The following is a 12246-nucleotide window of genomic DNA, read 5'->3' as shown; positions in this document are numbered from 1 at the left end:
GTGTTCTCTCATGGATGTCCCAGTGTAAGGATATCTGACTTGTGATGGTCTGAAATCAGTTTGTAATGACACCTTGTAAGCCATAAAACTCTGTGTGTGTGTGTGTGTGTGTGTGTGTGTGTGTGTGTGTGTGTGGTGATCTATTGATCCATGGTTCATTGTGCAGATCAGTGCCCTTCAGGATGATTGTGAGTTTGTAGCCGTGACTCAACCATATGTTTATTGGTCATTTCACTTCAGAGGCAACCTAATTAACCTCCAGTGTCCATGGTGTAGTGGACAGAGCATCTGCCCAAAGAGCAGAATGTCGCTGGTTCGATCCCCTGTCCGTATCACACATTAACTTGTTGATACCCTGCCTGGCGCTCAGCATTAGAGGGATAAAACACACACACGCAGTCTGGGAGCCTCTTCCGACCCTTTCTCAAGAGTCGTTTGATCAGGGAAACATTCAGTAAAGCTAGCTGTAGACATGTGGAAGAAATCTTCAAATTTGAGACATAAGTGACGAAAGGGATCTCTAATCGAATTGCCTGTTTTGACTTGTTCGGAATGTTCCTGTTCAGGTGAATAATTAACTTGCCTTTACATGTGTTTGTGATGGCTACAACTTAGGGGGCAGATATAGTCACATTTTCGTGAACACCTAGTATTATCTCAATTTGATAGTGATTCATAAACACATGCTTATGAGAATCGTGCAATGGATTATGGAAATGGTTATTGTCGCTTTTATTAGAATATGTCCCAAGTTAAGTGACTTGTCTGCTTGCATGTCATCGTACGTTGATCTCATTACTGAAAGCAGCGATAATTATCAAGCTAACGATCACCTTGGGTCCATAATTTCTAGGTTGATGTTGGTGATGTCTGTTGCCGTAAGATGACACTCTCACCCCAACTGTATTATTAGCCCAATGGTCTCGGTTGTCGCTGGTTGCTTGCCATTTGTTCGAATCCCGCTTGGAATAAGCAAGTGAGCAATAACCTGAAGTTGGTTTAGTGGACCTGTGTTACTCTCCGGCCTTTCTCATTATGACGTCCTGACATGCATGAAATACAGCCAACAGCGAGGTCCTAGGATCCTCAGACCAAAACAATCAATCATATTATCGGTATCTGCTTTGTGTTTAGTCAAGGCAGTATATTTGTGAACATGGAGACAGTGATGTCTCACCCTGGGTATGTTGTAAACGTGAAGATGTTGTTGTTGTACTTTACATGCAAGATGTGCTTTTTTAGATTAAATATTACAACATTTAAGAATCTGTTCGTTCTCAAAGTCTTTGTATAGTCTCCCTGGTTTCTCTAACATCGTCAGAACTTCATGGCCAATGTGTGGTGTAGTGACAAAGTGTTTCTGTTTTAAGTCAAGTTGTGACATGAGGCCTTCAGTAACTTACAGTCAGTGCGTGGATTTTGTGTATGATTTTTGCCTTTTTGTTTTGTTGTTTAACGGGACACTCAGCAATATTCCAGCTATAGGACGGCGGATAATAAGTACTCAGTAGAAATAGTGCCGCATGAGACATGCCATCTGAGGGTTCATTGGTCAGAGCGACCCCTGGAGATTGCTACTATCTTTCCTATTTTGAACCGACCAGTGTGTGAAGAAGCATCATGTTGCAGGAGAAATGACACGGCTTGTGCCATGTAATCTGCTGCTTTGGCTTTCCATCAACATAAGCTGGCACGTCTTAGCTTCTTAAGCCGTTTAAATTCCGGAGCAGTCGTGCACGAGTATGAGACTGGTCATTTATTACAGAGGACAGAGGGTGGGGGGTGGGGGGTGGGGGGTGGAAGAGATACTGGTCTCATTACAATTTTGCTGCCCCCCTAATTTCATGTAATAGTTTTTCAAGCCCCTTTCAATCTCATCAAAATCAGATTTTACTCTCACACGATAACTCTCTTCGTTCTGATCGGAAGACTCCTCCATGGAAGGTCACGTCAGGTAAACCTCGAGTGAACGTTGATCGCCCAATGAAGAAAATGAAGTATTACAATCTGCGCAAAGGAAAACCACCACAGAACAAAACCCTCGATACCACCTTTTTTAGCTATATGCCATAGAGCTCAGAATCGACAGGATGTATAATATCTCAAACAGTGCGTCTTTATATTTTTGAATTCGGAACTCCTCGATTATGTTCGTTGTAGCGATAGAGACATCATATATGCTTGTCTGAATGCTTCGTTCACGCGTACCGAGAATTTTGAAACCTCTACGCTGATTAGGTGATCAAAAGGTTCACCTGTCGCCGGCGACCTCCTATGCCATGGCAGCGTCCTCATAATTTCACGCAGAGGTATCGCATGGAGTCAAATTAAAGATCTTTATGTGGTTGACATTCGACACCTATGTTCGCCATCTCCCAAGAATATATTCGGCTTTTCCCGGAAAGACACCAGTTAATCTCGAATGGCTGTTGACCATGGCACAGTCAAATGACGCAGTTGCATTGTCTTCTAGTTCTTATCCGTAATCTGGAATGTGCCAAGGTTTATCGAACTTGTAGCACAGTTGATAAACTTAAATAAAGTGTAAGACATTTTTGCTGAACAAATTTTTATTATTCATTTATATTATGTACATCTTGAAAGATGATACATTCTGACAGTGACTTGAGAAAGACAGGTCCTACTGTATCTCTTCATGATCAGATGTTCTGAAATAAAAAAAAGATATACACGTTTGTGTACATGCTGAGGAATTCAATATTCATCAAAGATGTTTTTTTAGGTAAACATCGCAATTGTATCACATTTATGATAATAATCAAAGATAAATACTTTAATGTCTTATGACTCCGGAGGTATCGTCATCTTTAAGCAAATATAATTAAAGTCCGCATGAGTGTCATTACGTGCAGTAGAATCATAAAGTTATATACTGATTGAAGAAAGAAAAGCAACACAGCAATTTTACCAGACAATGTTCACAACTTTGTCATTGAGTGAAAAATTATTATTTTATTGAGTGATTATACGTACGGTATCACATAGAGCAGTATGGCGGAATGTCGAACACAGAGAAGTCCCAGATGCCCGGAACCACGTCGTTGTACCCGACAACTTTAAGAGCGTTTCCTCCTGGACAGTTAGTGTATATGTCACAGTCAATATATTTGCTTTCATGTTATTCTACGCCACAGTCAGCAATATATATCACAGCGGCCTGTAAATAATTGACACTGGGCTAGGAAAACCAGTGGTTGTTCTCACGCCATCAGATGTCTTTGTTTATAAATCTAGGTGATTTTATCTACTTCTAAGTAATTTCGAATGTGGGAATTGTTTTATAATGTGCGAAGTAAATTTCACAACATTTTTCAAATTTGAAAAACAAATCAAACACCAACCAAAAACACAGGTTTCCGGTTGTTTACTTTGTTTCTTTCAAATGTAGAAACATAAAGACTTTTAATTTCCCTTCGACATAAATCTTACGAGCCGTGGAATAAGTGTTCGAAGTCAGTCTCTGCGTGAAGATCTGACAATCGCTGTAAATGAAAGATGCGTGGGTTCTTGAGCAAATCAGATGTCATCTTTCTAAAACGATTCGGTTTCGCTTTACCGTCTCGATTCAAAATTTCAATTTTAACAAACGAAATCCCAAAGAAATCCACTCAGAAAAGCCAGGGTGTATCAAATATCCCACAACGATTAAATGGTGCGGCCTTTAATATCTTCATTCGGACATGGTCGTTTAACTTCGTTGTCGAGATGAAGAAATCATATATGTTGGTTTGAATGATTGGCTCGTTAGAATACTCACCTTCACGCAGAAAGGTATTGTATGGGAGTAAAAGATCGTATTTCAATGACATTGGTTGAACGCGGATTTAAAATTCTGTCCGTAATAAGCTGTGATGTCGTGGTATAACCGAAATACAGTTCAAGGTGAGATTGAACCCAACCCACTCACATTTCAAGCATTAAACTGACATGCCCTGACATAGATGTTCAAAGCGGAGAAAAAGCCAACACATTCACTCATGCTTTCCACATTTAGCTGACAGGGCGTTCTGTCAGAGAAATACTCAAGATGGCGTTAACCATCTCACTCATTTGAAATCATTTGGCTGACACTTGATGTTATTACTAATACACTGTTCAAAGCGGTGTTAATGCCCACTCACTCACACATTCTTTCACTCACAAATACAAACCTTGGCCGCCGGTCGTGGTCGTGGTGATGACGATTGGTACACAGTCTTTCCGTGTGACGGTAGCCACGACTTTCTGATGTTCCCCGTTGACGGCGGTGCTATTGTAAGAGTATACCTTTGAAGACAGCCTGCCAACATCGTAGCCGTAAAAGAAAGGGCCCAAGGAGACGGCACCGCCTGTGATTACACAAAGTGTTAAGATAGGAACAGACCATTTGATGATACGGGTGGGGAAAGTGGATGTAAACACATGCAATGGACTGACATCTGACAACAGACCAACATATCTAAACATGTTTGAAATACTTGTGGTAGTGAGGGAGGGGCATCTAGAACCCGTGAGTAGTCACAAATTGGTCGGCAATGTTCCTGCAGTAGTTGATAACGTGATGACACACAATCAGTATGTCTATAAATAACGTCCACCAACCATCTCAAGTCGACTCTTGGGACATGCAAAGGGTATCGGGAGCCTACACTGTCCGAATCCACACCGAGTTCTCTAAAGAAAAAAACATACGAACATTTTTTTATATATTTTGAAATGACTTACCTGGAACACAAACACTCTCCTGGTCCTTGAACTGTCCCTGAAGGCGGAATGCTGAACACGTTCGTGCCACTGTGTCTATACGGAAACCAGTTCTCTGCAAACAAAAATCATTATTACCTTATTACGAATTTTGTGAAAATGCAAGGCAAACTACAAAGTGGGCAAGGGCCCAACATAGGTCCAAGTCCTTCTGATGTTCAGAAGTTAAATAAGACGCATACTGAAACAAGTCTTTGTGTCATATACCCATGCTGATAATTATTGACACCCCTGATCTGAGACGCATGTATCTGGGAGGTGACAATATTTATTATACGTAAATGGTAGTGTAACCTCACCTATTAATATGGCGCTATGATAAGTCCAAACATGAACTGATAAATGTATAATATTTGTTTTAACCCAATACATTTGATTACTGAGTTTTGCCCATTTCTAATTTTGTGGAGATGTGGCCTAATCATACTTGGTCATATGTGCTTTTATGAATGCTTCCAGTGATATCAAGGTACTGGATATTTATTATGTATCCGTGTAACGGTGTAACATGAATAAATGTTTCGGATATAAGAAGGGAACAAAATTAAGGCACAAAACACACTGAAAAGGTATCGCTTACCTTCTTGTGGTGGTAAAGTTCTCTGGTGGTATCGCATACTTTCTTGTAGTGGTAGAGTTCTCTGGAGGTATCGCATACTTTCTTGTAGTGGTAGAGTTCTCTGGAGGTCTCGCTTACCTTCTTGTAGTGGTAAGGTTCTCTGGAGGTCTCGCTTACCTTCTTGTAGTGGTAAGGTTCTGTGGAGGTATCGCTTACCTTCTTGTAGTGGTAAGGTTCTGTGGAGGTATCGCTTACCTTCTTGTAGTGGTAAAGTTCTCTGGAGGTATCGCTTACCTTCTTGTAGTGGTAAAGTTCTCTGGAGGTATCGCTTACCTTCTTGTAGTGGTAAAGTTCTCTGGAGGTATCGCTTACCTTCTTGTTTTGGTAAAGTTCTTTGGAGGTCTCGCTTACCTTCTTGTAGTGGTAAGGTTCTCTGGAGGTATCGCTTACCTTCTTGTAGTGGTAAAGTTCTCTGGAGGTCTCGCTCACCTTCTTGTGGTGATAAAGCTCTCTAGGGGTCTCGCTTACCGTCTTGTAGTGGTAACGCTCTCTGGAGGTCACGTTTACCATCTTGTAGTGGTAACACTGGGGGTCTCTCTTACCTTCGGGTAATCATAGATTACTTTGGTGGTCGTGACGAATCCGTTGCTGAGGTCACCGCTGATGACGTATCTTTGGTTGATGCCGTCGTAGATGAATGAATACAAAGCCTGAAAATATACAATAATTCCACTAGGAGTCATTTTGCATTGTTAATTTAGGAAGATCTGAATAAAGGCAATATTTCCTAAATCTCAATTTAAGCGAGGCAAATATGTGAAAATAATTGCAAAATCTAGGTCCAAAAACTATAATATACAGTCGTTACCATTCTGACAAATGCACCTTTAGCTGAGATTATGCATGCCAAGATATCTGAAAGTTAGTTCTGGTTTTGAAAACACGCCTAATTCAACAAAATTTCAAACCAGTCCCCTGCCTCCACCAAGCCACCTTCCAGAGGCAAGCGTGTCCACAAGCCCATATCATAGCCTTGTTTCTTCCCTTACCACATCCCGAGTTGTGCATCTTTTAAGGAAAACGCGATATCCAATCAGATCGCTGTTATTATCTGGTATGGCTTCATAAAGATGCATTCGTTACCAACTCCTGTTATTCCGGGACAAGCCGAATAGCGACTCGTGCCCCTCTCATGGCCATTTTTGCGACCGGGTTCCGTCTTAGCGCAAACGGGCACACCTAAAACAATTGTCAACTCGTTGCGTAATGGTTCACATATTTTCCCCCATATGTTATATATATTTCAGATGCAATTTAAAGCACGTCGGGACATGCGGAATTATACAGTATGATTGAACACATTTAACTGTGTCTTGGGTATATTTTTAGATGCAAGACATATGTAAAATCAAAAATTATTTCTGAGGGATTCTTTGACGAAGAACTTGAAATCATACGCGCATTCTGATTGATTGGTCGTATTTTCGCACATAACATTCGAAAATACGACAAACCAATCAGAATGCGCGAATAATTTTTGATTTTACATATGTCTTGCGTTTAAATATATACCTAAGATACAGGTAAATGTGTTCAATCATACTGAATAATACTGTAAGTTCCTATGTATTTTCAATAGCATCTGGAAAAGGTATGATATATGTGAGAAATATATGTGAATCATTACGCAACGAGTTGACCATTCTTTTAGCTCTGTCAGTTTGCGCTGACCTTGACCTTCACGTGCTTTTATTCATAGTTGGAAACATAGGGTCTCGCACTGTGATACTGACCATTTGATATTTGGGGGATATTTAAAAATTAAAATAAAATGTTTCTGATAAAACTGGAACTACATACTTTGCCCTCAGGTTTGCCTAAATTGTTCTGCTCCTCCTTCCCAGTAAAATCAGTTGCATGTTTTGAAGCCGTGACTAAAATAATATACTACTCGAAAGAAGTTGACTCATAATTGTTTCATATTACTTCAGTTAATGTGTCATTGCATGACACATTAACAATAGGTTATTTCTTAATTGGAGATGTGATATATACCACAGACCTTTTGAGTAGTTTATATCCTATCTCTAATTTAGAAACACCCTTCCTCACCCCAACCCCATACCAAATAATATATGTTGAGTCACTTACAAACACGTCATACCAACCCGATGGGTTGGCTCAGTTAAAAAACAAGCATTTCTGTGAATGAAGGTTAAGCAAAACCTCACCAGTTCAATTCCCTACCTTAATTATTTGGATATAATTTACCAAATGTTATTTGCCTTAATCTGCAACTCACGGTAGGCACCTACATGGACATTCTTTGCCTGTGAGGGAGTGGCCTAGGCTGTGTGGAGTCACAGTGGAGGCAAATAAAAAGGCTCTCTGCCAGGGAAGTTGGGCTAATTGTAAGAAAAGCACATGGAACAGACAGCTTACTTTGCTTCTTCACTGTATATATGGAGCAAACTGAGTGATCAGAGAAAAAAATAACATAAGAAATGTAACTCTCATACACTTACTAGATGTTGCCTGTTCAGGTAAGGTAAATACATGTACCGGTACATGAGCATTTTTTTTGGAAATATCCCTGAAAATAGTTTCGTGTCACTTTCTTCAATGAGGAATGGCAATCGGCTTGTTCCGGAATGACGGAATTATAATTGAGGAATCTGATTTAATTTTACAAATAATAATAAAGTATGTTCATATAACAGGGTCGTAACGTTATGTCGCTGTTTTATTACAGCCAAGGCATACATGATAAATCTTGTCATTCCGGGACAAACCGAAAGCATTCCCTTGAAGTTGCGGAAAGGGGAGAGTGATTACATATAATGAGAGGCGTTGTACTTACATCCTCAGCAAACGTGGAGTTGACAATGGTGACAGATTGCACCGCACTGAATCTCACTGGAGGACAACAGGTGCTGGCACTGGCTGTCACAGAAAGACCAGCGAAGAGTAAGGCTGCTTGCAGGATCATTTTGGTGGGGAATCGTTGGGGATATCTGCGCCAAGTCCTTGATGTACGAACGGTACTCGAAGGTGTTTCGCTTTTATCCACCCAGAGGAGCATCACGTGATGCAGAATTACAGCTCAGATGACATGTTAATTCGTCATGTAAATTCCCAGTTTATGTAAGTTGTAATAAACAAGCAATTTACATATATTGCCGAACAAGGACCGTTTTGCAATCAAAGCATATATGAATAATAATCTGTCTACTTGGACTTCGGTTGAAGAGGGTTCAAAATATGAAACTCGTCGAAAGACGTCCTTGATACCATTTCCTTACCTTCAAATAACCTCAAGCGAATTGACAAGTGCAGAAAGGTTTCATATAGAAAGGATAAAGGGCTTGAATAAGAGAGAGAGAGAGATTACGATATTTTAACGTACTATTACAGTTTGTACACAGAAACATTTGGGATCTCTTAAAAGATCCCCAGAAGGAAAAAAAATAATTCTATTATATACTTTTCAACACCCATTACAGTTTGAAACCACAATAAAAAAAATTTAAAAAGAGAAATTTAATATCTTTTCATGCCAATTCAGCAACTCTTTACATCACTGTGAAAACGTGCTCAAAAAAGCTTTAACATTACCACAGCCCTGAGTGATCCAGACATATGATAAACCACTTACAAATATTAACTTACGAATGTGAGAGATCCAATTTATTTAATAATATCATCAAAAATCCACAACAGATCACAGCAAGCCCTTGGGTACCTGGAACTTTCCATACGAAGAAGTCTGCATCAATAACCTTTTCATCGACTATGATAATGAACACACATATAACTTCTGCCTACTTCAATTAAGACCCGTGAAAATCCGGGTTAGAATAGGTCTTCTGCAACCTATGCTTGCCGTAAAAGGCGACTATGCTTGTCGTAAGAGGCGACTAACGGGATCGGGTGGTCAGACTCACTGACGTGGTTGATGCATGTCATCGTATCCCAATTGCGTGGATAATACATACTCATGATATCAATCACTGGATTGTCTGGTCCAAACTCGATTATTTACAGACCACCGTCATATAGCTGGGATATTGCTGAGTGCGGTGTTTAACAACAAACAAACAAAAGCACGAAACGAATCTGCTGACCGAGTGAATTCCCCGAATGTTCCAACTGCAGATACTCACACTACTGTTAGGCTGATCACTTGCACTGACCGAGTAGTGAGTGATAATTGTTTATTTGTCTTGAGACGGCATATACATATAAAACATACAAGACATAAACATAATGCCAACTGCCAGCCTTCTTGGGCTTATAAGACATGAACATTAAAATACAAATCGTAAGACATGGGAAAAAAAAAAAAAAAAAATGATAACAACACAATACATACTAAAAAGACACACACGCATACACACTCACGCATACACACTCACACAAACACACCAACACACACGCGCACGCACAAAGAGCATACACAGGCACATACCAAATGCACAAACAGATGTGCGTAATAAAATGCAAGCGTGCGCTCACGTGGTATCGTACATATCATTATACAAGCTCATGCACGCATTTACATACAAAACAAATTCTCTGCGGGCAATCATTTTTACACACATTTTGCCAAGGGTAGGAATGAGGCTGTCATCTTGAAGCAGACTTGGTAGGTCGCACTGGTCACGGAGTTCTGGGAAGAGACTGGGCAAAAATTGGTTTCTGGTGTCATCATAAATATGACAGTATATAAGGAAATGACTTTCATCTTGGACATGAGTCGCGACAGAGTTTACAGTATCGTTGTGCTGCAGGGGTCGGCGGGTTAGCGTATCTTGCAGTTTCTATTTCTAGTCTCAAAGATCCACATCGGAGCGACGCAAGGATAGATCTTTGGTTGCGGGGTAGCTGTAGGTAACTTTCTGTACATAGTTTCGATTTGAACTGGCGGTAGGTTCTCAGTTTAGGTAACGCATGTACACCCGAGGCCCAGTTAGTTTTATCTAATGAAAAGAGTTGTACCCTAAGTTCAAGTAGTAACAGATTTTTCCGTGTCGTTTATCACATTAGATAAACCATAGTCGCTAAATATTCGCTGTATCTTCTTTTCCCACGATTTTCCACAGGAGAGTGACCACTGGTGCACTTTAAACAACAGACAGTGACGAGACGTTTGCTGAAGCCGACACCTTAGGAGTAGTTATTGTCTCATGCATCGTACCTGGGATGTTTTCATTAGATCTACGCCCCTAACTTGTCGTCTTGTCATCGCGCTTACCCTGGGTCGATTTTTTTATCTGAACACTATCCCTCCTGGGATAGTCCTGGGGTAAACTTCGTCTTACATAAGTTCAGGGACTACACAGGCGCACACCAAGATTGTTTTTTTTATGCTGTCGGTATCAAGCCACTACAGTATTACATAGATAGAAGAGCGCTCTACTTCTCAGCAATGTAATGCACAGTATAACTGTGTTTTAAAGTAATGTTTCTAGTTCGCCTGGGTCAATTTATGTGTACAGACAGTTTTACATGCAATGTATGGATTAGAAAATCTCCGATATATCATATGCTACAACTTCTACAGAAGTATAACGTAAATGCTGGTCCAAGGCCGTGAATGATGCTATTAAATCTCATCGAGATGGTGTATTTTGTGTCCATCTTAATTCAAGACGTTGTCTGTTAAGACATTTTCGTATAAAATCAATAATGAACACTAGCCGGGGAGTGAGTGAGTGAGGTTTCACGCCGCTATTAACAGTATTCCAGTTATATCGCGGCGTGGCAGCTTAATGTTGGAGGAAAGCCCGAAGTGATGCAGGTCTCAGACGTTCATCACTTCGCTGAAACCCACGAGCACGGGTATGGTGCTGACAAAACTAGAAACATAATCGGGGCGAACCGGGATTCGAACCCACAATCATAGGTTTCAGGCGTGCCCAAGGGACGCAAATCTGCATAGCTAATCGATCGCGGCGCCTTAGACGACTGGGCCACACCCACCCTCCCTTCTTCCCCCACCCTCCCTCCCCCCTTTCCCAATTAATGTTTCCCGGACTGCACTCTCTATTGTTCTCCAAGAGATGGGATTTCGATGCGGCACAACACGGTAACGTTGTCTTACGTACGCCAGTACATTGTGACCTCAGCCCTGTTGTGCCCATCTTGGCTAAATGTAACGGGTTCGTAGCAAGACATAACACAACATTTAAAAGGACAGATACATTTTCGTCATCAGATTCCTCAAGAAATCATCTGTAGAACAACAAATACTTCTGGATTCAAAAGCGCAACCTTCCAATACTCATCCCGTTTCATACCTCTTAACTAGTCCATCATGTTTCTAAGCAAATCTTATGCAGTACATATCCTAAATTGCTAACTCCATCAACGCATGTCAATCATGTACAATAACAGCAATATTTTGAGACCACCCCAACTCGGTTCTATTTGCACCTGAGAGAATGCACGGGGTGGTGTGAGGTCATCACGCCAGGACAGGTGTAAGGTAATTACCTCAGGTGAAAGGCCATGCATACATTAGACAGTACTTTAGCAACATGCAGTCCCTCTTTATCTTTTAGTTTCTCTTTTGCAGCTTCCAGCAGTGAGTTTGTCCTTATAGAAACAGAACTAAACGAGTATAGGTTTTACCCTATTTCTCGATTAAAGGCTGTGAGCACGTTCGATCTCCATCAATCCCATGTATGACAAGGTTGTTCCTAAGACTTTGAGCTTTTTGGTTGTCTGAGACGGTTTCAAGTTTATTCGGCTGTGCTTTTACCTCTTTATTTTCACCTTTCAAAACTTCATAATCATGAGTTCTCCTTATTCTCATCAGAGTCACAGTACTCTGGTTCACGGGTGAACCGAAGCTTCGACTGTCTCGTTAAACTGCAAGCACCTTGTGACGTGGTTCCCGTACCTCTGGTTCTCGGAGCGGG

General features: G+C 40.8%; 1 protein-coding gene across 1 annotated transcript; it reads right to left on the bottom strand.

The window, feature by feature from the left end:
• Window positions 1-2552: 2552 nt before the first annotated feature.
• On the bottom strand, window positions 2553-8392 carry LOC124152319 (ependymin-related protein 1-like). Its single transcript, XM_046525216.2, has 6 exons — window positions 8184-8392; window positions 5926-6033; window positions 4726-4819; window positions 4173-4349; window positions 2995-3093; window positions 2553-2669 (listed from the first exon to the last, which is right to left on the bottom strand). The coding sequence occupies exons 1-5, from the start codon at window positions 8310-8312 to the stop codon at window positions 2999-3001; spliced, it is 603 nt and encodes a 200-aa protein (XP_046381172.2). The 5' UTR covers window positions 8313-8392; the 3' UTR covers window positions 2553-2669; window positions 2995-2998.
• Between the last annotated feature and the right edge of the window lie 3854 nt (window positions 8393-12246).

The sequence above is a fragment of the Haliotis rufescens genome, unplaced genomic scaffold (assembly GCF_023055435.1).
Source record: "Haliotis rufescens isolate VD_foot unplaced genomic scaffold, xgHalRufe1.0.p SCAF_13, whole genome shotgun sequence".
Lineage (NCBI taxonomy): Eukaryota > Metazoa > Mollusca > Gastropoda > Lepetellida > Haliotidae > Haliotis > Haliotis rufescens.
The sequence above is the reverse complement of the archived record's forward strand: the minus strand, read 5'-3'. Positions and strand labels throughout refer to the sequence as shown.

What these genes read in the sequence shown, in the direction of transcription:
- LOC124152319 (XM_046525216.2), bottom strand. Translation starts at nt 8,312, where the DNA reads ATGATCCTGCAAGCAGCCTTACTCTTCGCTGGTCTTTCTGTGACAGCC. An exon ending in ACTCCACGTTTGCTGAGGAT is followed by an intron (nt 6,034 to 8,183) that starts GTAAGTACAACG and finishes GTATATTTTCAG; the next exon opens with GCTTTGTATTCATTCATCTA. An exon ending in GACCACGACCGGCGGCCAAG is followed by an intron (nt 3,094 to 4,172) that starts GTTTGTATTTGT and finishes CTAACTGTCCAG; the next exon opens with GAGGAAACGCTCTTAAAGTT.